Consider the following 25837-nt stretch of genomic DNA (forward strand, 5'->3'; position numbering starts at 1 on the left):
AAATGAGCAAAACACTCATCAGGTGAAATTATCTTTATGGTCGCTTGAAGAAGCACTCCCACTGAAATTTGTATTCACTAATCCTTTTTTAAATATGTATGTAGTGTATTGTAGGTGCGTTAAAATGCTTAGCGATCGCCATCTTTCCCGGTTTACACGCCTGTTTTGCCGGCTCTCACACTCCTGTGCGATGCAGGGCTACTTCCCCCCCAATGTAAGCCTCTAAAACCTCAGAACGAAGCTCCATAGACTTGCATTGCGAAAGTAATTTATGGTTGACACATATACCCCTGACTAGTCTGATTTTGAAGTCACGCGATCCAGAAGAGGATCGGAGTGGCACTGAAGACCAAGGAAGACTGCGATTGCTAAGTATTTTAATGCACTAAAGCCCCCGTCACACTAAGCGAGATCACTAGCGAGATCGCTGCTGAGTCACAAGTTTTGTGACGCAACAGCGACCTCAGCAGCGATCTTGCTACCTTTGACACGTAGCAGCGACCAGGCCCCTGCTGTGAGATCGCTGGTCATGTCGAAATGTCCTGGACCATTTTTTGATCGTTGAGGTCCCGCTGGGTAGCATGTATCGGTGTGTTTGACACCTTACCAACGACCTCGTTGGCGACTCAGAACTCAGACACATAGGCATGCATTTGCATTGCATCGTTATACAGGTCGTTACGGGTCGCCGTATCGTTGCTGCGTCGTTGGGAAGATCTGACTGTTTGACATCTCACCAGCGACCACATAGTGACGCAGCAATTATCCCTGACAGGTCGTATCTTTGTCGGGATTGCTGTAGCGTCGCTAAGTGTGACGGTACCTTTACACTACATCATAGACCTATTTAGAAAGGAGTAGGGGATAACATTTTTGCACACACACATGGACCAATGTACACGTGTCTGAACAAGCCCTTAGGCTCTGTTTACATAGCTGATGGTGGCTGTTAAACGACCACCAGTTAGCTATTTAGAAGCCTATCACAAGTTGTTTAATAGCCTGTTTACACAGCCAGCCTGCCCTTCCATGCACACAGATTGATCGGTAATAGATTGTTCAGTGCGCATTGTTCTTGGCAGCACATCTGCTGCTGAGAGTGTTTTTTTTATGCTTAAAAATCATTCCCCCCAACGAACAAGGGGTTTTCGGTGGGTGATTGGCAGCCGGTTTACTCCGTATGATTATCAAGAAATGAGCGTTTCTAATCAACCATTGTAAATTCTTATTCTGTTGGCTGATTTGGAGAGGATGCCTTAGCTTGGTGATGCTTGGATGGGGCACTGAGAAAGAGCTCTAATGCTATATGTCTGATCAAGTGTCCACTTTATATGGACAAGCCCCATTCTTTGCTATGAAGACCACTCTCGTTAGCTATTTGAACCTGTTTACAGTGACAATAAGTCACTTAAAAAGTATTTATCATTCGCAGTGTTTTTTTTTATTTGCAACGTGCTGGAGATTGGTGAGGTCCATGTCCAAGGTCCAAGGTCCAAGGTCCAAGACCCATAAGACTGTATAGAAGCGCACAACCCATCATGAGCTTTGCATTGTACCAATCCATAGGAAGTCTATGGATCCATTGCCACTCTGGGCTCTTCTGAATGTACAGAAGAGCGCAGCTTAGCAATCTTATGAGCGATCGGTAGGGGTCTCCTGACCCTGGTCCCTGCTGGTCTAAGGCATCTTAAAAGGGGTATTGTGTGTGTGTGTGTGTGTGTGTGTGTGTGTGTGTGTGTGTGTGTATATATGTATATATATATATATATATATATATATATATATATATATATATAAAACCTTGTAAACGCTAGGTACACTTTAAGTGATTTGCAGTCCTGTTTTATGAGTGGCTGTCCTATTGATTGTTCATGCTCAACCATAGAGGGGTAACTTGGCACTTCCATGGTTTAAATAAGAGGACCTTCACCTATAATTTTTAATATTGATCTCATTTGGATAGAGTGACCTTTTCAGCGCTTCACATATTAAAATGTGCCGATTTCGTCAAAACCATCAAATAAAGTTATGAGAGATAAGGATCAAGGTTTTGGAGATTTAAGCTCCTGGTCTTCTTGTTCTCCAGGCAGATTAGACGATGCCTGAGAAGTAAAAAAAAACCATACGATTGCTCCTGTATGGGGAGAAATAACTTTGGGCTGAAATAGTATTGTGCCTATGGTTATCAAACCGCTGCACTCCCTATGGTTACGCACCTTTACTCTGCCATGGAAAGCCTCACGGCGACTGCATTATTATAAATAGGCGAGAACCTGCCCCATATATGTACAGAATAGAGCTGGACTTCCTATTACAGCAGAATAGAAGGGTAAAAAAATAAACGGATTTAACCGGTAGCTCGATATAATCTCTCCATCCACAGAATAGCAAGAGCTGACGGCCAAGTCTCCAGCTCTCAGTGATTGTAAAGAGCTCCAATCCTCCTCTCACTGCGTCAAAAGCGGCAGATCCCGAGGTTTAGAGGTGGGAGGCAGCGGAAGGTCAGACAGCAAATCCCATCTAATTTCCTGATGACTTAATGTAAAGGGTTTAGCGAGAGACAGCAGGCAGGGAGTGGTGGGGGCATTGCCTGGAGAAGAGCTGCCACACAGGAAACATTTGGATATGAAATAAGCATCCACTGCACTCTTCCTCAGAGCTATTAACGGGAAGGGGGTCTTCCCTCATCCTGTCTCTGAAGGCATGATTAATGCAAAAGTGCTGTAGCAGTGGAGGAGGAGAGCTGACGGCGGCAGAGTCCTCTACTTCTCACTTAAAATACCGTCATAGCCTTGTTGACAAGCGTGTCCAGATTCACTGACAGTAGAAATGAGGGCAGATTTTCGCACGTCAGTGTATTGTAGATTGCACGGATTTGTAGCATCCGGCATGGCTTGGTTTGCCTAAGGTTTTTCACGGCATATTATTTCGGTGGTCAATTACACTTCAGGACATAGTTGCGTTAATATAGTATTCACAAAAATTGGATCCACATACAGAGGTCCTGCTGTCCGGCGCCAGATGGACCTATAATATTGCTCTCATACTTCTAAGTTTGGATCATTGTGATCATTCCTTTTGGATGCGAGAACAGTAGACTTGTGCCATAACCTTAAAACCATTTTTTATTCTGTCAGACCCCTTTGTGCTGCCAAAAATGCTTTGACCCATCGAGGTAGGACTCTACAAGACCTCTGATGGTTCTAGCACCAAAACAGGCTTGGACTGGCCCACAGGAGAACAGGAGAATCCTCCGGTGGGCCACCACCCTCTTATAAGATCAGTAATTGGCACAATCTACCCAGTTCATTGTTATATATATTTGTGATTGACGATAATGTCACATTTGTATGTAGGTGAAGAATGGGGGGGCCCTGGAGTCGGTTACTGGTGGGTCCTTGGCACCGCAGTCCAACACTGCACCAAAATATTAGCAGAAGGGAAGCGATAATCAGAAAATGACCTTTTGTTTAAATCAGTTTTGTGTTGCATGTATTTAATTTTTTTTTTTAAATTGTAGATGTATGTATATACATATATAAATGTCTGGGGGGAGAAAAAGTTCATGTCACTACTTTGATGCAGCTTGGAATCCACTGCAAACTAGGCACTGTCCAATTCGAAGGCGTGTAGGAAAAAAAATGTTTTCAAAAACTCAGGAAATTAGGGAGTTTTTAAAAGAAGACGTGTTTCCTGAAGCAGTTTCTACTGGAAAACTTACCTTTGCTTCAAGAAAAAAAAAACTCCATCTACACATACCCTGATGACAACATGTAACCCCTCTATACACCGCTGATAGCACAGGATCCACCAGTGACAATAGGCAATTTCACAGCTCACCTCTTCCCCCTCCCTTCACAATGACCTTTGCACGCGCTCATTAGATGCTTCAACACAAAAAATAAGGCCTGCATCTTCATTGTGGATAATGTGCATGTGTTGTTTCCTGAACAACAAGTATGAGTCTAAAAAGCCCTAGTAGCCAGTGTGAAAATTGCAATAGTTAAAATTTTTATTTTGCTTCCAACACACAAACTTCATTAACCGACTGTTAACTTGCTACCAGATCTATCTCACCCCTTGTTACTTACCATTGTCACAAGATAATAATGTCCTAATGGAAACGTCCAGATCCAACACTAATTGGTTAGAAATGAAAAAAAAAAAAAAAAATTCATTATAACTTCTTTAAAAATCCGGTATAGGCATAATTCACTGACGCGTTTCGATCCTTAATCGTAGAATAATATAATGAGTAAACGTCACCTGTCATTGGTTTAATGTTCTATCTGATTAGTGTATATATGGTCCAGATTGCCCCTTTATAATCACGTTTGCCCCACTCTGTAATGTTCCTCCCAGGTTCACATCTTTTCTGTGAGGTAGTGATCTGTAAGCAAGTTATATAATCGATCCCCTATTTTCCGCCTGCAATAGTAGGAAACGTACACTCCGCCATCCTGTGCCATTCCTCCTACAGTCTTGTAATGCTGCTCGACTACTGTCCTCATCATCCATCGCTCACCTGCCATTGTTACATAAAATAAGACCTGCACAAGACGGCATCCACCTATTACTGCGGGACATTACTCAGTACTGCTTCTCTTTAGCTAGCATGTATTCATGGCCGGACTCTGTTCCTGAGGATGAATCAGTAATGAGTCAATAGCTGAAAATTCAAAGCATCTGACGGCGCTGGCGTACGATTTGGTTTGCATATGTATGTCTTTTGAAGTTAGGAAAAAAACACGAGTCCATTGTGAGCGTCCAGCAACATATTGAATTGATAGAGAGGACATTAGGCTGGTTATTTTGCGTATTCGGAGGATACTAGATAAAAGGTTTTTCTTTTATTCATGAATGCCAATAGCCATAGAAGTAAGAAACATGATTGTCTGGTAGAGGCTGCAATATTGATTGCTACAATTCTCTGTTTTGGGGGATTTTTGACCACGTCTTAACTCAGATTTTACTGATTTTCTTATTAATTCAAACTATTGATAGGCTAATTTTCATGATTATTGATTCCTTACCCCCTGTCGGTAGCTAAATGTCAAACTTGATCATCTCTGTGTGACCAAACCTGGCACGAACGTCACTAATCCTCGCTGCCAGCTGTTAGTAGAGGTTATGTACCATTAATTGTGAAACAGAGGTCACGTATGTAGTTGTCACGTTATAGCCAAACTCTTCTATCACATTAAATGCATGTCTGGAGACTTCTCATTGCTCCAGGATCCCCTTGTGTGATCTGTGACGTTTTTCACTTTATTCAGAACTGGAAGTGTGTGTCCTACTTGATACCACCAAACTAGTACATTAGACTTAATGTGACCATTAAAGGAAAAGCCGCTCACCTGCTGACTCTGAGGCTGTGCAGGTACAGCACAACCCCATATACGCCTTGTATGACAATCCAATGGGTGCAGCCGACCCAGTTGCTGTGGGAGAGTCCTCTAGGAAGAGTTTCTACAGAGTGTAATTATGGTAAGAAGATCCAGGTGATAGGAGCTTCCAAAGGGAAAAAAGTCGCCAAGATGGATAAAAAATGATTAAAAATGTATTCAAATTACAACACGTTTCGACTGTGTCCAGGCTTCCTCAGGTGTCTCAGCTGAAGAAGGCTAGACAAAGCCAAAACGCGTTATGGTTTTAATAATTTTTCATCCATCTTGCTGACTTCTCTATTTTTCTTTCTTTTTTCCCCTTTTGGGAGCGCCAGTCACCTGAATCTTCTTGCACTAAACTTTGAGAGAGGGACATGGACTGTGGCTATGAAGCTAAGTAACACTCCAAGCCACAATCCTAACCTTGCCCAGTTTGTGCATCCACATCTGAAATAAGATGGGTTTTTTTGTGAACTTCAAATATAATCAGAGAAATGTGAGTTGGAAGGGACCTCCAGGGTCCTCGTGTCCAACCCCCTGCTTAATGCAGGATTCACTAAACCATCTCAGACAGATGTCTGTCCAGCCTCTGTGTGAAGACTTCCATTGAAGGAGAACTCACCACCTCTCGTGGCCTCCAGTTCCACCCGTTGATCACCCTCACTGTCAAAAAGATTTTTCAAATATCTCATCTGTATCTTCTCCCTTTCAGTTTCATTCGCGTTTTCATGTACAAATGAGAATAAGGATGATCCTTCTACAATGTGACAGCCCTTGAGATATTTGTAGACGGCTATAAGTCTCCTCTCGGTCTTCTCTTTTGCAAGCTAAAAATTCCCAAATCCTCTAACCGTTCCTCGTAGGACATAGTTTGCAGTCTGCTCACCATCCTGGTAACTCTTCTCTGAACTTTCTCCAGTTTCTTCATGTCTTTTTTTAAGATGTGGTGCCCAGAACTGGACACAGTATTCCAGATGAGGCCTGACCAAAGAGGAGTAGAGGGGGATAATTAATTCACGTGATCTAGACTCTATGCTCCTATTAATGCAATAAGATAAAGAAGATGAATGATTGTCCCCGGGATTTTTCTATAGTAAACCTGCACGTGTTGTGCTCAATTATACTGTCACTTGTGACTAATTTGCCATTGTTTACATGCTGCATGTCACTACAAAGTGCAGCCCACGTGTGGGTGACAGCGCCTTCTGCTTCAATGTGTGAATGCTTGCTGCCCTCTGCTGGATAGATTTAATGTTGCATTGTCCTGCACACATGTAGAGTATTACTATGATGTACTATTAAAGCATATCTTAAAGTGACAGATGTCAGCCTGCCAGAACTCCCGGATAAGTTCTAAATATACTTTCTTCAATTACCTTCTTGCAACAAGTTCTTTAAAATTCTACTTTTTGCTGTTTTATGATTCGTAGACAGTAGGCGCAACTATTGTTGCAGGCATTTAAAGGGGTTTTACGAAATGTTTAATATTGATGATCTGTCCTTCGCATGGGTCTAAGACCCCCGCACCTAAAACAATCGGCTCATTTCAAGGTACTTTGGAGCATCAGAAGTGGAACAGCGCCATCATTATGTAATGGCCATGTGTGGTACTGCAAGCTCTCTCTCAGTATGTTATGTACAGTATGTCTTGTACTGAGTGCATATTGTTTTTTTACATAGGGTCCTGTATTAAGTGCAGGGAATATAGAACTCTTAGCCGAAGATCCCGATCCCTCACTCACCGTTAATGATGGTTTTCCAAAGTGGATTTAAATGATAAAAATCAGCTGTTTGGTGTCCGGAGCCCGACCTGCGCTGATCAGCTGATCTCTACAATGCCTTCATGTGGAAGGAGTTAGCCAAAAAGAAGCAATTTCCCTATGAACTGCAAAGTTACTAATATTTCTTATCATTTACATACTTTTTTTTCACACTGATGACATTTTTTATGTATTTATGTTGTTCTTCTATGTTGTCTCTTTTGCTCTTTCAGACCAAGTATTTTTCTCTTCTTGTTAATCTTGAACTTTGAGCTGATATTATATGTATATTATGACCACCGCCTTCCTGTATGTGGTCACCTGTAGGAGTGATTAATACCAAGCACCGAGTGTGGTGTTAGACACGACAATAACCCTGCACTGTTTTCTTTCAGATCCTTTTCGATCAGGCACAGCGGTCCGTGCGACAGCAGCTCCACACCTTTGTGAAAGAGTGAGTCCATGAAATTATTCTTTATATCATAGCACAAACCTAAATGTTATCACTGTGCTGACTTTCTAATCTAGAAATTTCTGATGAGTTGATAATCATTCCATCACTTGTGCAATACTAAGGAAATCCTGAAAACATGATCTGTTGAGGCCCCTGAGGACTGAAGTTTGCGAAACGCTGCATTAGATGAACGTCAGCTGAAACTACCGCTATCGACAATCTGATCTTTATGTGGCCCCCCCCACAGATCATGTCGGGGGGGTTAAGGATCCGCCATGTCAGATTTCAGACTGCTGATCCTCTTGTTCTCTAAGAGATAATTCACCGCTTGAGATGTCGCTCAGAGAACACAGTAGAACTCATCAGGGCGAGTGCTGCTGTGTATGGGACAGTCGAGTGAGATGGCTGTCAGCCAAACCAGCTATCCAACGTGTATAGGCGGCTTTAGGTAACCCTAACGCTATCAAACATACTTCTTCCTGGCCAAATCCTACAAAATTGAAAGGGCAAGTAAGGATCCATTTACATTGCGCGATTACTGTAAACAGGTGTTCAAGAAACTCTGGCTTCACCATAATCATGCAGTCTAAGCTGTCAGCCGATCACCCGACGAACAAGCAGAGCAAGCTTGTCCATCAGAAGAAATTATCTTTTGGGTTGCGCAAAAGACAACGTTCTCGGCAGCGCATCCTCCTTTGCAAACAGACCTGTGCTGTCAAAACAATGGCAACCTGTGTGCTACGGGCGATCTAATACAGATCGTTCATTGTGCATCCAAAGGGCCGTTGGCCTGTATAATCATGTTGGCGGTTGTTTTAACGCTGCGTGTCATATAGACACTAAGACTGATGGGAGGAGTGCGCAGGGTTCCATAAAAAAAATATAGTGTATATGGCAGTAATGCAGTTTAAAATTCACATGTACAATGTTTGCAAATATCTTGCTGCGCTCTCTGTGTCTGCTGCGCTCTCTGTGTCTGCTGCGCTCTCTGTGTCTGCTGCGCTCTCTGTGTCTGCTGCGCTCTCTGTGTCTGCTGCGCTCTGTGTCTGCTGCGCTCTCTGTGTCTGCTGCGCTCTCTGTGTCTGCTGCGCTCTCTGTGTCTGTTGCGCTCTCTGTGTCTGTTGCGCTCTCTGTGTCTGTTGCGCTCTCTGTGTCTGTTGCGCTCTCTGTGTCTGTTGCGCTCTCTGTTGCGCTCTCTGTGTCTGTTGCGCTCTCTGTGTCTGTTGCGCTCTCTGTGTCTGTTGCGCTCTCTGTGTCTGTGGCGCTCTCTGTGTCTGTGGCGCTCTCTGTGTCTGTGGCGCTCTCTGTGTCTGTGGCGCTCTCTGTGTCTGTGGCGCTCTCTGTGTCTGTGGCGCTCTCTGTGTCTGTGGCGCTCTCTGTGTCTGTGGCGCTCTCTGTGTCTGTGGCGCTCTCTGTGTCTGCTGATCCCTGCTCCTGCTGCGCGCCCTGCTCCTGCTGATCCTTGCTCCTGCTGATCCTTGCTCCTGCTGATCCTTGCTCCTGCTGATCCTTGCTCCTGCTGATCCTTGCTCCTGCTGCGCGCCTTGCTCCTGCTGATCCTTGCTCCTGCTGCGCGCCCTGCTCCTGCTGCGCGCCCTGCTCCTGCTGCGCGCCCTGCTCCTGCTGATCCTTGCTCCTGCTGCGCCCTGCTCCCGCTGCGCGCCCTGCTCCTGCTGATCCTTGCTCCTGCTGCGCCCTGCTGCTCGCCCAGCTCCTGCTGATCTTTGCTCCTGCTGCGCCCTGCTCCCGCTGCGCGCCATGCTCCCCTGTTATTCGCCATGCTCCCGCTGATCCCTGCTCCCGCTGATCCCTGCTCTCGCTTCGCTATATGTACATATATATTTCAGTAACCGCAGCGTGCACAGGGGATGCTGGTCGGATTTGATTTTCCATCTATCCAATAGAATAGAGGGTGACCACCATTAATTTAAAATTTTGAATAATTTTGTGAAAGAGGACATTTCATTTTAGAGAAACCATTTAATCTCCCGTGGGGTCCCCTCGCTCTGGGGCTCCTGCAGTACGGGTAGAGGCAGTCTCTGCCGCAGCTGCGCAGATTCCCTAGCACAATAGATGTATGTAGGCCACAGAGCAGCACTATCGCTCGCAGGCGGAGGGAGACAGTTTCCATAGTAACGGGTAGTTAAGTGAGAATCTGTCAGAAGCAGAAGCTCGGTGTTTATGGGGGAGGGGGACCTAAACTCTCCTGACAGCTTCCACACTTACTTTTCTCCTTTCCTTCCTTTGCGCCTTTTCCAGTCCAATGTGTCCATAGTTTACACTGGAACAGAGCAGTATATACAAGATGTCAGCCTGTACATGGGGAAATGTATGGTCCCCTAAGAACGGGCCGGATAGACATAGAAAGACTGGTGCCCTCCTGGTTTTCAAGGTCATCAGATCATCTTTTGGGGTCAATGCATGTTTTTCAATGAATCAGTGCAAATAACTCCGCTCCAGTATGGGGATAGGATGCAACGATGTCCAGATGCATCATGGCAGCATCTTGTGATTCTACAATGCAGGACATGCCATCACTGTTTTGTTTTTTCCTTTAGAGAATTGTTCCAGGAAAGCTATTCTGGTTGGATCTTTGTGGTAGTTTCATTACTGGTACATTGAGATCAAACCCTTGTATTGTCTGGTTTAGGTTGTCAACTTATAACCTGCTCATTTTCTAAAAAATAAAATGAAAAAGACACCTGCCTGCAGTCACCACCAGGTGGAGCTCAGGAGCCTTTCACACTCAGTGGTATTGGTGAGTTCAATGAATAAGCAGCTAGCTCCCCCTAGTGGCTGCTGTAGGCAGCTAGAATAATCTTTTTTTTTTTTAAGCACTTTAAAAGATGTGGACAACTTTTTGGGTTTATTTATTTTTTTAAATACTTTAATTGGCTTAAAATAAGTTTGGCATTTGGGTTTCATAACAATCTTTTGCATTGTTTGACTTTTACAGACATTTAGTTTCCTTGCACCTTACTGGCTGCCAAATGAGTTTACTGAAAATCCATCAGTGAGTTCTTTTTCTGTCCAAGTTCACACGATCACGATATTCAGTCCAAGTGCAGCCTGGGCAAAAAACTGACCTCATACGGACAGCCCTACGACCAATATTATTCAATTAGGCAGTTCAGATGGGCGTTTTAATACTACATAACCTGATTTTACGTGTGAAAAAACCCGTATGTCGAATGAGACTTGCTTATTTATGTCAATGGGTGCCACCCGAAAATTGGATTCCACACGAATCAACCATATAGCATTACAATTTTATGAATGCATCGCAATTCGTTAATATTGGAAATTTTATTTGGTCTTGTAAATTCAATTGAAAAAATAAAATGTGTGTATGTATGTATGTATGTGTGTGTGTGTATGTGTATATGTATATGTATATATATATATATATATATATATATATATATATATTTTTGTATATATATATATATATGTGTATATATATATATATATTTGTATATATATATATATTGTGTATATATATATATATATAGTGTGTGTATATATATATATATATATATATATATATATATATATATATATATATATATATATATATATATATTATTTCTATTGTTTTTGTGAGATCCTCATTGCTGATTTTATGACCATTTTAAAATTAAGCTTAAACTTCCATGTTTTATGGTCATAAATCAACTGAAGAGCTCAGAAAAAAGCCAGGGAAAGGAGTAACAAACTGTGGTCAGAGCCAACTGATAGATTTTCAGTTGACTCATCCTGCATCCAGCAGCGTGAATGGAAAATGAAGGGTCAATTCATTAAGACTGGTGTTGCGGAAGCCAACCTTAAAGGCCATGGCCCCACTATCAGTATTTGGTCAGTATTTTTTCTCAGGAGTGGGTGATAAATGCAGAATTGGTGACTTGTTTCTATTATACCTTTTCTCTGATTGTTCCTCACCTGGTTTTGGCTCCTACTCCTGAGAAAAAATACTGACTGAATACTGACCAAATACTGATAGTGGGGCCGTGGTCTAAGGAAAGGGCTTGCTGGAGGGCAGGTGCCTAATTCATTAAGCACCGCATGCCTCTTAATATAGCGCACTAATATGGCCGATGGCTGTTGTAACCAGGCATATTGGCACGTGCACGTTATTTGGAGCTCTGTGTAATAAATGGACCTTTATATTGTATATTATGTTAATTTCAGAGATGTAAGGAAATTCAAGGAATCGAAGAAGCAGTTTGACAAAGTGAGAGAAGACTTGGATATTGCACTAGTGAAAAATGCTCAGGCCCCCCGCCATAAACCCCATGAGGTAGAAGAAGCTACGGGTACCCTGACAATTACAAGGAAATGCTTCCGGCACTTGGCCCTGGACTATGTATTACAAGTGAGTTTCCTGTAATTATTCTGATTGTGATATGACGTTGAATCCACAACCTTACAGATTACGCTAAATAAGCGCTTGTCTAGAAACCATTATAGTGAAGAAATCCATTTTTGTTTTTATTATTATTATTTTTTTTTTTTTTTAGATAAATGTCTTACAAGCCAAAAAGAAGTTTGAAATTCTGGATGCTGTAAGTATTCTCCATCACCAAATCATACCCCTTTATAATCAAATGTTCAGGCTAACTAATGTGTGAACACGGATGTGGATGGCGACTTGGAGAACGTGTGGTCTGATGTGCCCTCATGGGGAAGAAACTTGAAATAATAATAACTGGACTTTTATATTTATTATATTATTATTATATTATTAATTTACTTTATATTATACTCTTGTGATAAAACAAAGGTTCTTTAAGTGGGGATATGCCATAAAGGGTTAAATGAGTCGGTGCTACAAGCTCCTACTTTACAGCTACCTAAAACCAATCCAGGGGTCTCTATACTGTGCTGGGCATTCAGCTTAAAAGGAGAGTTGGGAGGAACATTTGTTGGAGAGTTCTGCCTTTTAAGCTGCTCTCAGCCAATCAGATCTACTGATGATACTCTCGGCATTGGTGATTGGCCGCCTTCTTTCAATACTTCCCCAAAATGTTCTTTTTAGCTGGATGCCAGCCCTATAGTATCAACTCCTAAACCTCACAAAGTTAAACCCTTATTTTGCCTCTTATGCTTTTTTTTTTTTTTTGCCTTTATGTGATCTACATGTTTTAACCCCTTTACAACCCAAGGTGGTTTGCACGTTAATGACCAGGCCAATTTTTACAATTCTGACCACTGTCACTTTATGAGGTAATTACTCTGGAACGCTTCAACGGATCCCCCTGATTCTGAGATTGTTTTTTCGTGACATATTGTACTTCATGATTGTGGTAAAATTTCTTCGATATCACTTGTGTTTATTTGTGAAAAAAACGGAAATTTGGCGAAAATTTTGAAACTTTTGCAATTTTAAAAATTTGATTTTTTATGCCCTTAAATCAGAGAGATATGTCACACAAAATAGTTAATAAATAACATTTCCCACATGTTTACTTTACATCAGCACAATTTTGGACCCAACATTTTTTTTTGTTATGGAGCTATAAGGGTTAAAAGTTGACGAGCGATTTCTCATTTTTCCAACAAAATTTACAAAACCATTTTTCTAGGGACCACATCACATTTGAAGTCACTTTGAGAGGTCTTTATGACAGAAAATACCCAAAAGTGACACCATTCTAAAAACTGCACCCCTCAAGGTGCTCAAAACCACATTCAAGAACTTTATTAACCCTTCAGGTGCTTCACAGGAATTTTTGGAATGTGGAAGAAAAAAATTAACATTTAACTTTTTTCACAAAAATGTTACTTTAGACCCAATTTTTTTTATTTTCGCAGGGGTAACAGGAACAAATGGACCCCAAAATTTGTTGTGCAATTTCCCCTGGGCATGCAGATACCCCATATATGGGGAAAAACCACTGTTTGGGCGTATGGCAGGGCTCGGAAGGGAAGGAGCGCCATTTGAATTTTCGATTGTAAAATTTGCTTGAATAATTAGCAGACGCCATGTTGCGTTTGGAGAGCCTCTGATATGCCTAAACAGTGGAAACCCCCCACAAGTGACCCCATTTTGGAAACTAGACCCCCCTGGGAACTTATCTAGATGGGTGGTAAGCATTTTGAACCCCCAGGTGCTTCACAAATTAATCCGTAAAAATGAAAAAGTTTTTTTTTTCCACTTTTTCATTTTTACGAATCAATTTGTGAAGCACCTGGGGGTTCCAAGTGCTCACTATGCATCTAGATAGGTGCCTTTGGGGGTCTAGTTTCCAAAATGGGGTCACTTGTGGGGGAGCTCCAATGTTTAGGCACACAGGGGCTCTCCAAACGCGACATGGTGTCCGCTAACAAATTGGAACCATGTCGCGTTTGGAGAGCCCCTGTGTGTCTAAACATTGGAGCTCCCCCCACAAGTGACCCCATTTTGGAAACTAGACCCCCCAAGGCACCTATCTAGATGCATAGTGAGCACTTGGAACCCCCAGGTGCTTCACAAATTGATTCGTAAAAATGAAAAAGTGGAAAAAAAATACTTTTTCATTTTTACGAATCAATTTGTGAAGCACCTGGGGGTTCCAAGTTCTCACTATGCATCTAGATAGGTGCCTTGGGGGGTCTAGTTTCTAAAATGGGGTCACTTGTGGGGGAGCTCCAATATTTAGGCACACAGGGGCTCTCCAAACGCAACATGGTGTCCGCTAACAATTTGAGCCGATTTTCCATTCAATTTGTTAGTGGACACCATGTCGCGTTTGGAGAGCCCCTGTGTGCCTAAACAGTGGAAACCCCCCACAAATTACCCCATTTTGGAAACTAGACCCCTCAAGGATTTTATCAAGGGGTATAGTGAACATTTTGAACCCAGAGGTACGACACAGAATTTGATAACATTAGGTCATCATATTGAATAAGTTGTCATTAGTCTTGAGCGCAAGTGCTCGCTACTTGAGTTTTCATCGGGTACTCAGGTATGCACCATGTACTGCGTGTGCTCGAGTGACATGCTCGAGTCCCTGCCCCGCATGTTTCACGGTTATTAGACACCCAAAAAAAAAACATGCGGGGATCGCTCGTGCATGGCAGGCAGTCCCCGCAAAGTTTTTTTGGCCGCGAAGCATATGGGGCGGAGACTCGAGCATGTCACTCAAATACCCACGATACTCAATGCATACCAGAGCACCCGATGCAAACTCAAGTAGCGAGCACTTGCGCTCAACACTAGTCGCCATATCATCATCTTTTTTTCTTACTTTTGAAAAAAATCCCAACCCTAACCCCAACCCCAGCCCTAACCCTAGCACAACCCTAACCCGAGAGTTTATTTTTTACGCCGTTCCTCGTGCGGTATAAGTGATTAGACGACTTTATTCTTCTGGTCGGTGCGATTACAGCGATACCAGAATCATATGGGGTTTTTATGATTGACAGCTTCACACACTAAAAGACGCATTTTTTGTAAAATCTAGTTTTTGCATCGCCATATTTTGAGAGCTATAATTTTTCCATATTTTGGCCTACAGAGTCATGTGATGGCTTGTTTTTTTTGCGGGACAAGTTGACGTTTTTATTGGTGCCATTTTCAGGCACGTGACATTTTTTGATCACTTCCTTTTCCGATTTTTGGGAAGCAGAATAAACAAACACCACTAATTCAGGAATTGTTTTTTTTTTTTTTTTAATATTCTGTTCCGCGTGTGGTAAAATTGATAAGGGAGCTTTATTCTTTGGGTCAGTACGTTTTCATTGGTACCACATTTATATCATTTTTCTATGTTTTGGCGCTTTTACACAATAAAAGATAATTTTTTCTATAAAATATTTGTTTGCATCGCTTTATTCTGAGAGCTATAACTTTTGGATTTTTCGGATGATGGAGCTATATGGCGGCTTGTTTTTTGCGGGACAAGATGACGTTTTCAGCGGTACCATTTTTATTTATATTCGTCTTTTTGATTGCATGTTATTCCATTTTTTGTTTGGCAGTATGATGATAAAGCATTGTTTTTTGCTTCGTTTTTTTATTTATTTTTTTTACCGTGTTCACTGAAGGAGTTAACTAGTGGGACAGTTTTATAGGTCATGTCGTTCCGGACGCGGCGATACCAAATATGTGTACTTTTATTGTTTGTTTGCTTTTTTTTCATAATATTTATTGATGGGTACATTATATTTTTATTTTTGGTGGATTATTTTTTTTTATTTTATTTTTTTAAGATTTTTACAATTATTAATTTTTTTTTTTCACTTTCTGAGAGTTTTTACACTTTTTTACTTCATCCCACTGTGGGACTTTCACTTTTTTTATTCTGATCGCCTGCATAGCATAGGGATGAAGCACCATCCCTGTGCCATGCAGGCTGTCAGCGCTGCACAGGGAGAAGATAGTTTGGTCATGCACTGCGCATGTCCAAACAATCTTCCTGTTGTCTGGTGACCCGGATGGTGTCAGGACGACATCGGGTTGTCATGGCAACACCCGGGAAGCCGCGGTAGACAGTGCTGGAGGCCGGAAGAGGAGGTGAGTCTTGCAATCACCTCCCCTTGCCTCCGCAATGCTGCGATCGATTTCGATCGCAGCATTGCGGGGGTTAATGTGCCGGGAGCGGTGCGGGACCACTCCCTGCACATAGTACCGGGTGTCAGCTGTGACAATCAGCTGACACCCGGCGGCGATCGCGCCCGCACAGCCTGTGTGCGCGCGCGATCGCCATGACGTACTAATATGGGTCAGGCTCTTAAGTCCCAGGGCACAGACGCGTATTAATACGTCATGGGCTGTAAAGGGGTTAAAGTGAAACTTTACCTTAGAGCTTCTTTACAATTCCTCATCAGATCATCTTAGCGGGCTGACTGACAAATTCTCTGTGAAAAGGGTATTCCCATCACCAAGATCCTATACCAATATGTAGTAGGTGTAATAATAATAATATTAGCAAATACCTCCAATTAGAAATGTAGTATAGTTCTTCTGATTTGCGATGTCGCTTACCCTATGTGCAGGGCATTGCAGTAGCTTGGGTATCCATGGTTACGACCACTCATATAGCAACAGTTAGCGCTTAGTGGACGTAACCATGGATACCTAAGCTACTGCAGTGCCCTATATGAGGTAAGCGACATAGTGAATTAGAAGAACTATACTAAATTTCTAATTGGAGGCATTTGCTAATATTATTATTATTATTACACCTCCTAAATATTGGGATAGGATCTTGGAGATGGGAATATCCCTTTAACTCTTACTTTCAGCCAGCAATAGACAGTGCAACACAGAGGAAAGCAAATAGTGCAATCCAATCATTTAAGCAAAAAGAATTGGCTCAAAAGGTGGACAACCCCTTTAAGCGTATGCTTCTTTCTGACAGATATATCCATATATAAATAGCTTTTTTTATTTCTACGTCTAAAAATAATCTCTCTATTGGAGGATATTTCCCAATATCCGCCAGGTTTCCCACGTGGGTGCCGGAGACCCCTCCGTCAGCCGTTTCTTTATATACCCGTAATCTGTATTTATAGCTCCCCATACCGCATCCTTGCACAGTGTTGTCGGCCTTATTGTCTTATTTCCTCTAGGTAAAACGTCATCTATAATTCAGAATTTTCCCTGATTCATCTCTTCTGCTCTTGATTTATTCATCTGCTATTGATTTGTAAAATAATTAATACTTTCATGATGCATAAATCTAGGTAATAATGAACTTTAGGAATTTCCAGAGTGTGGAGCGACAGAACAATAACGTGGATCAATATCCAGTTTGGCTATAAAGCTGTAATTGGACCGTATGTGACTATTCTGTGTATTGGCAGTGTAAATGGACCTTTTAATCACTTTACTGGGACTCGTTAAAGGAAACCTGTCACCAAGACGGATTAGAGCATCTGTGCAATGCCCTAGTAAAGCTACTAGTTATAGCACAGTTGTGCCAGTAAGTGGCCCCCAAAGTGCCAATTAGTAAAGCAAGAAGACATATACCCTGCTCTATATATCAGTAAAAGAGCCTCGGCTGCTGGGATCTGTGTCAGGTCACATTTTTCAGCTCACCAAAAAACTGATAACTTCACAAACTTAACTTAAGGGTCATTTTAATTTTTGTTAGAGTGCGCCATCTAGCTCAGAAATCTTATTTATGACTTAACCTTTGCCTGCAGTGTCCACTAGGGGGAGCTCACGTACAGGGTATTATAGTTGGAGGAAGTTATTGCCTAGATAGGCGAGGGTTCAACCACTTGGACCCCCACCAGTTACCAAAACAGGGCCCTTTAAGAGAACTCTGCAAAGACTGTGAACATTGATGATCCCTTTGGACAGTAATTACCGTATATAGATACAATCCATTGGATTTAAGTAGTGATCCGTATATATATATATATTTTTTTTTTTTATATCCACAGATGTTGTCGTTCATGCACGCCCAGTACACATTCTTCCAGCAAGGATATAGTTTACTAAATGAACTGAATCCGTACATGAAGAAGCTGGCTTCGGAGGTGAGTGTTCTCCACCGGGATCATATTTAACATAATATATGTCGAAAATTAATATGATTCCACTAAAAAAAAAAAAACCTTATTTTTGTTCAATGTTTTTAGACTTCCTCCGTGGCATTTTTTTTAACTCTTCTAGGACTACAAGTTTATTCAGTCGAACTGATTAAATAAAACTATTGACTAATAATTGCCACGGAGGAAGTCTAAAAACAGTTGACAAAAAATAAGATTATTTTTTCAATGGAATCTTATTAATATACTGTGCACTAAATGGCAATCTTCATTATTTGAGAAAAGTTTTACTCAAATTGACTCCCATGTTTTTTTTCTCCATAGTTGGACCAATTAGTGATTGACTCGGCTGTAGAGAAGAGGGAGATGGAGCACAAGCATGCCACGATACAGCAAAGGGTACGTCCTCTGAGCTCAAAACCATGAAATATTTCCTAGCCTTCTACTATTGATTATTGATGAGCCGCAGTGGACCAATATTCATTAGGATAGAGCCAATCAATATCCCTCAATAAGTCATTATAGCTCTGTGTAACCAGTAAAATTCATAGGTTTAACTCCAAACTCATGGGCCCCAATACAATATCTGTAAGTGGCCCCCCCACACCTACTATGTGCCATTGATAAAACCGGTGTCCTGTGTGCAGTATGGGCAGCATGGTCCGTATAGCAGCGCTCCTGGTAAAAAAAAAACGTAATCTGACATTAATGAGACTTAATAGTTCCCCAATTAATAGATATTGTGGATTATTTAGACAGCCACAAAAGTATCTAAAACTGAGTGCTATCAGTTCACCTATATTGGCCGTCCTTCAGCTTTTATATCTATGGTTGGGCATTGACAGCCCCTTATCTCTGCCACCACTGAGCCGCTGTCAGACTCAAGAATGGAAGGTTGAAAGTAAATGTTCCCTTCTTTCCGCTGACATCTGGAGGGTCAGATAGTCGACTGATTCTTCCAAAATGGGCGGGTGGGAATGACTTTTCTCAAAAATGTATGAAGTGTCTATATAAAGAGACATGTAGACAGTGCGGGTCACTATTGGACCATTGTTCTCATTGTGTCTGGTTTCACTCTTCTTTCCTATCTCGTCTCATCTCTTTGTGTTCATTGTCTCCTTATCTTAAGTGTATTTCTGATAACACTGGAGCCCAGAATATAATGCACTGGTATTTCTAATGCCATTATTATACCCTGGGAATGTGTACTGACCTCTGTGGACAATAGATCCTGACCGCTTAGTAAATCAGCCAAGATTAGCTTTAGATTCCTTGTAGTTTCCTCTGGATGGGGGTGCACAGTTTCAGGCGGGGTTCACATGTTCCTTCTCTGGCTAAGTTAAAAAGAAGCATGTCCTCCATGCGGCATGGTTTCTGTAGGTTTGAAAAGTCTTGAAATGAGGATACACTAAATAGTCACAGGATAGATGATCAGCAGAGGTCTGACCAATGGGACCCCCCTATTGATCATGCATGACCACCGCTCTGTTCGCTGTCTGAGAGCGAGTGGTGACGCATACACATGGCTCCTTCCTTAGATCCATAAGTGAATAGGGCACTGGTTACACATGTGCAATGAAGCTCAATTCACATGGATGACACCAGACTCATGTTCTTGGGATCCCAGTAGTAGGACCTCCACTGATCATACAAAGGTTGCTTTTGGGATAACTCACTATAATTTTTTAAATTAAAGTGGTGATCCCATCCTAATATGTAGTCGGTGTAATAATAATATTAGCAAATGCCTCCAATTAGAAATGTAGTATAGTTATTCTGGTTCACTATGTCGCTTACCCCATGTGCAGGGCATTGCAGCAGCTTAGGTATCCATGGTTACTGTCACTGAGTAGTCGTCACCATGGATACCTAAGCTACTGCAATACCCTGCACATGGGGTAAGTGACATAGTGAATCAGAAGAACTATACTACATTTCTAATTGGAGGTATTTGCTATTATTATTATTATTACATCGACTACATATTGGGATAGGAATAGCCCTTTAAGTTCTTTTCTAAAAGATGTTGCCCGGGATCAGAAAAAAAGGCCTGATTATTCCCCATGAACAGCACCCCTCTTGATCATGGCTTGTGTTATTGCAGCTCAGGCACATTTAATGGCCTCTATACATGTTAGATAAGAGTCGGATGAACCCTTTGGTTTCAGTGGGTTTGAAAGACCATTTAATGTACAGTATATGGAAGCTTTCCCAAACCGATGATGCCAGGGGATGTACGGATGGTGTGGTTTGAACATAATCGCCCAATCCTTTTATTCTGCAGGCAGATACGTCCTTTGCCAGAGGAGTCTGACCATAGAGAATACATGAACGTTCATCCAAGCATCCATGTGTATTGAGGAGTTGGGAGAGATAGCTGTCGGTTTTAAAGTGTATAGAGAGGGGGGAATTTAGGCCAGATGAGGCTGATATACTTCACAAATTTATATCGGTCTGCATAATTCAGATATTTAAAATTAGCATTTTATTAGTCCAGCTAATGATTGAGAAAGATCATGAGTCCTAGTGTATTCACTCTCTGCCCATCCAACCTGACTGAGATCTGTAGCTTGTACTGAGCGGTGTGAGATCTCATCAGTGAGGAGGGACACTGATGAGCTATCAATCAGGCTGTGTGGATGGAGATTAGTTTAAATTCTCAAATAGGATTATACAGCCATTGTGATTATCAAGGTAAATACACCAGTACCGTCAGGTCTAAAGGGTTTAGTTTATTTATGAATATATTATAGTTTATATTGTGAAATCTGTTGAAAGATCTGCTTTAAGTGTATGAGGCTTATATCAATACTAGACATGGTCCATGTACAATGCTAATGTTTGTGGGGGTAAAAGGCCTTTTTTTTTTTTTTTTTCTTCTAACTTTCAAAAACCCACCAATAACAAAATACTTAGAAGTTGCCCCTTTTGCAGTTCTTCAATGTTTTATGTATATTTATCGAAGTTCATAAGGAGTGAAATTACTGACATGATGTTCTATTCTAATAGTATTATGAGATTGCACGTAACAGATTTTTCTTTTTTCCCCCCTTTGTTTTGTTTTTTTGCTCTTTTTTTTTTTTTTTTTTCTCCATATGAATGAAATGTGACGTGCAGACCCTACTACAGGTGAGTTGTAGACTCTATCTTCTATTCTTAGGCTTGATAAGTGTTGCATTTCTATTGTATGTGAATACACCATAAATTAACTCTGGTTTCCCAGTGATTTGAGACACAGTAAAGCTAATCTCCATACATAAAGAAAAAAAAAAATGGAGGGGAGAAATATTCAGAGGTGAGGACTCAAATTGGAAATGTTCGCCTCTTGCCGGTGTTCGCCTCTTGCCGGTGTTCGCCTCTTGCCGGTGTTCGCCTCTTGCCGGTGTTCGCCTCTTGCCGGTGTTCGCCTCTTGCCGGGTGTTCGCCTCCTCTATGTCATGACATTTTGGCCGATTGAATGGAAAATTGAGAGAATGAGATGATGAGACACATCCAGTTTGTGTGGTTATGTAACCTCATTATTATTACTATTAATACATCGGGGTCCAGACATACATTTGCCTACAATTTTGTTTTCGTATTCATTTTTTCAATGTTTTGTATTATGAATATTGTCTGCAAGAGCTTGGAAAAGCATCCTATGAACCATTACTGTGTGACTGTTTTTTTTTTTTTTAAAGGGAAAGTATCATTAGAAAATTGCCTATTATTTAAGTAAGGTTTTTATGTTAACTGATTTTTTCTTTTATGGAACTATCTATATTTAAAAAAAAAAATGTAAAAATCACAAACTTGCTGGTCGCTGGGGCTATTTTAGACTCCAACTTCCAGTCGTTTACAGAAGACTTTTCAGCAATTTCATTATCATCCATGACAAGATTACGCTGAAAGGTAACTCCTCTTTATGCAAGGTAACACAGGATTCACAATATGTGATGTCACAGCTCACCTCCTCCTCCTGTACAATCACTGATAATACCTATATGTACAGTAGATAACACAGGATCCACCATTTACAATAGGTGATGTCACAGCTCACCTCCTCCCCCTGCCTGCACAGATACATTTGCTCAGATTAGAGAATGCTCAAAGGAGACTTCTAGACAAACAGATAGGGTCTGAGTCAGCCTATTGCTGCAAATGTCTGTGTGTCCAACAGCAAGATAAGGTCAAATGCAGTATATTACTTCTAATATCCATATGCCCAACAGGAAGTAGGAGTCTAATATTAAGTGAGTGGCAAGTGTAAAAATTGCAAGTTGTGTTTTGTTTTATATTTATTTATTTTAAATCTAGAAAGTGATATTTTATCAATTAAAAAAATTAATTGAACATAAAAACCTGATTCGAAGAACAGTTGATTTTCTGATGAAAGTGAATGATCTGCCTTAGACTATCTTTGGGTGAGTTGATGAGTTCATCCATATATCCAGTGTGTATGTTTCATGGGCAAATAATACCGTACTGGTTACAGTTCAACCTGACAGAAATTTATTATCAAACGACAGACTTATATTTAGTAATTACTAATGAAATGGTTCGTAAGGAGGGGATGTCTTATAATAAAAAAAAAAGTTATTTTTCTTTTTTTTTTTTTCCCTTCTTCCCAGAAACCGCACAACTTTTCTAAATGAGTTGTGTCTGAAATTGCAGTCCAGTCACATCAATGTGAACTATAATAGCAGTCACATCCCATTAGAAAGTATGGAGGTGTATATGGAAAAACAGAGTACGGTAGCTTTACGTAGGCAATTTTTGCTAGATTTCCATTTATTTTTTTTAAGAAATGGATGCTTATTAGTTTAATTTGCAGTTCTGTAACTTTTTTTTACAATTCTGCCATCAATAATCGCTTATCACTGAGGCATCCAGAAGAAATACCAAAGAAAGTGTTTTCTAAACCTAACCCTAAACCTCAATACCCAAGAAAGTGTTTTCTAATCCTAACCCTAAACCCCAATACCCAAGAAAGTGTTTTCTCCTTCCCCCATGATAGCACCATGGAGAGAGGGGATCCGCCCTTCAAGGACAGGAAACCTACGGAAAAAAGGGCGGTACCTCTCTAACGCATCAGTTGGTTTCCTGTCCTTGACGGAATCCTACAGTTCCGGAGGAGGCATACCTGCGGGGTGCCAGAAGATGGACGTCGTGGGATGCCAGGCCCGGCCAGTCCGATCCAGGCAGCGGGGGTTCCCTGCCTCGGCTGGTGCGGTGTCCTGATGATTCACCGCTGGGGTCAGTGGGCCTTTAGGGTGTGCGGGGGGGGGTCCAGACGAAGAGGACCGGGCCTGTCGGGACCCGCCGAGGTGCTGTGCTGGACCCCCCTGGTTGCGGCAGGTGGGAGCGCGGCGCGGCCCAGCGGCGTTCTTTAGAACTTCCGCGTCTGCCGCGCATGCGCGAGCGCGACAGGCGCCTCCGGATGATGCGGCGCCTCAATGCATGACTGGGTAGCCAGTCTGCGCAGGCATCCTCCCACAGGTGCGGGGGAGGAGGGGGTGCCGGGTCACCACAGGCACTATGGGAGGGACTCCCAGTGCCTTAAAAGACAGCGGAGGATGCCAGAAGCTGCTTCTTAAACCTCTGGCACGCTGTCAGTGGGGAAAAAAAAAAAAAGATATTATATATAATATATATAAATAAATAAATATACGCTATATTAAAAAAAAAAAAATGAGTGACCAGGAGCTGCTTGAGGAGCAAGAGCTGCATCCTCAGTTGCCACCACCACCGCCAACCCAACGAAAGAAGAAGCCGGAAGAAACGGGGCACCAGGACCGTAACAGTGGAAGCGGGCGCTCCAGCAGATCGTCGCAGTGCAGCAAAGACTCCACCTCAGCATCTTCTAGGAGGACTCCGTCTACAAAGATGGCTCCACCTCCTGAACTTGTACCCGCTCTTCCGTCTGGTTGGTAAGTGATCTTCGTGAAAGTCCACTTAGTAACTAGGGGCCCTCGCTCTCTCTCTCTTTTTGTCTCTTATTAGGGAGGAAAGAGTACGGGGAAAACAAAGAATAGGACCTGTGCACTATGCGCAGAAGCCTTACCCACTACTTGGGATAAGAGACTCTGTAGCTCCTGCATTGAGCAAACTATATGCGAGGGAACCTCGAAATTTGCCTCTGAACTTAGAGACCTAATTAAGTCGCAGGTCGAAAATACCATTAAATCCTTTCGGGGGGGGGGGGGGGTAAAAGGTTAAGAAAAACTAAAAACATATCCCCCGAGACAATATCTAGCAGTTCTGAGAATGGCGGAGATTCGGACACATCCATCTCTTCCTCGTCTACAGATAGGGAAGCAGCTCCGTCCTCTATCGAGGAAACGGCCTCATTAAGGCAGTCAGGTCAACCATGGGGTTAGCAGATCCCCGGCCCAAAAAATCTATCCAAGATGCAATGTTCAGCGGTCTAGAGCAAACAAAGAGGAGATCTTTTCCACTAAATGAACATGTTCACTCTTTGATTAAGAAAGAGTGGAAAAGACCAGAGAGGAAGGGCTTCCTTTCCCCTAAACGAAAGTACCCGTTCGAGGACCCTGCATGTTCCTTTTGGGAGAAAGTGCCCAAACTGGACGTCGCCATAGCTAAAGCCTCAAAAAAATACTCCCTTCCATTTGAGGACATGGGCGTCTTAAAAGACCCCATGGATAAAAAAGCAGACACCTTCCTAAAGGGTTCCTGGGAAGCCGCTGGGGGGGTTAAAACCTGCGGTAGCTGCCACATGTACGGCCAGGTCAATAATGGTCTGGCTGGATCAGCTTGAAACACAACTGAGGCAGAAAACATCTAGAGGCACAATTCTTGAAACTATCCCGGTAATGAAAGGGGCAGCGGCCTTCCTAGCTGACGCCTCGGCGGACTCCGTCAGATTAGGTGCTAGGGCGACAGGGCTCGCTAACGCGGCCAGACGAGCCCTCTGGCTCAAATGTTGGCTCGGGGATCTACAGACTAAATCAAGATTGCTCCATCCCCTGTGAGGGCGAGTTTCTTTTTGGGCCCGCCCTTGATGACCTCTTGGAAAAAGCAGGGGACAATACGAAGCGGTTCCCTATCCTGTCTAACACTGCTTACAGAAAACCTTTTCGGAGTAAAAGATTTATTTGTAGAAAACCCCCTAAAGAGCAGGATAAGTGGGAAGACGGGAGAAGGAAGACCAAAGGGTTCCTATTTAACAAACCCTCCAACGATAGCGGAAAGCCCCTCCAATGAGGATTTCCCCCGGGTGGGGGGAAGGCTATCAGGCTTTCTCCCGGCCTGGGAGTTAATATCTGACAGCTCATGAATTCTGAGCCTCATACAATCGGGCCTGAAACTCCAGTTCCTCACATTCCCTCAGCAAAACTTTGTCGTGACCCCTGAATGGTCCTCAAACGAGGAGCAGCTGGCCTTGGAGCAGGAAATCCGGGGACTGGTAGGGAAGGCAGTCCTTCAGGAGGTCCCGGGGGGGCGGGAAGGCAAGGGCTTCTATTCTCCATTATTCCTGAGGAAAAAAACAGATGGGACGTACAGGACGATTGTAAATCTAAACAAACTTTTGAAGGTGGAAGCCTTCAAAATGGAAACCATAAAATCATCAGTAAAAATGCTGTTTCCCGATTGTTTCATGGCCTACACAAAGACTACCGGAAGTTCCTCAGAGTAGCAGTTCCTATGGGTGGAGTGGTCAAACACTATCAATATACGGCCCTCCCATTCGGCATCGCCATAGCCCCAAGGGTTTTCACCAAAGTTGTTGCAGAGGTAATGGCTCATCTACGGGA

General features: G+C 42.4%; 1 protein-coding gene across 1 annotated transcript in view; it reads left to right on the forward strand.

Moving 5' to 3' along the window:
* The window catches only part of ACAP3 (ArfGAP with coiled-coil, ankyrin repeat and PH domains 3), a 138479-nt gene that overhangs the window by 78242 nt on the left and 34400 nt on the right, over window positions 1-25837 (forward strand). The window contains exons 5-10 of the mRNA XM_073656861.1: window positions 7543-7601; window positions 11790-11973; window positions 12119-12163; window positions 17973-18068; window positions 18405-18479; window positions 21198-21209. Coding sequence (XP_073512962.1) covers window positions 7543-7601; window positions 11790-11973; window positions 12119-12163; window positions 17973-18068; window positions 18405-18479; window positions 21198-21209 — 471 coding nt within the window. The remainder of the gene's footprint in view (window positions 1-7542; window positions 7602-11789; window positions 11974-12118; window positions 12164-17972; window positions 18069-18404; window positions 18480-21197; window positions 21210-25837) is intronic.

This window comes from Phyllobates terribilis, unplaced genomic scaffold (assembly GCF_046119375.1).
Source record: "Phyllobates terribilis strain yellow unplaced genomic scaffold, ASM4611937v1 Scaffold_12__6_contigs__length_324123572, whole genome shotgun sequence".
NCBI classification, from domain to species: Eukaryota; Metazoa; Chordata; class Amphibia; order Anura; family Dendrobatidae; genus Phyllobates; species Phyllobates terribilis.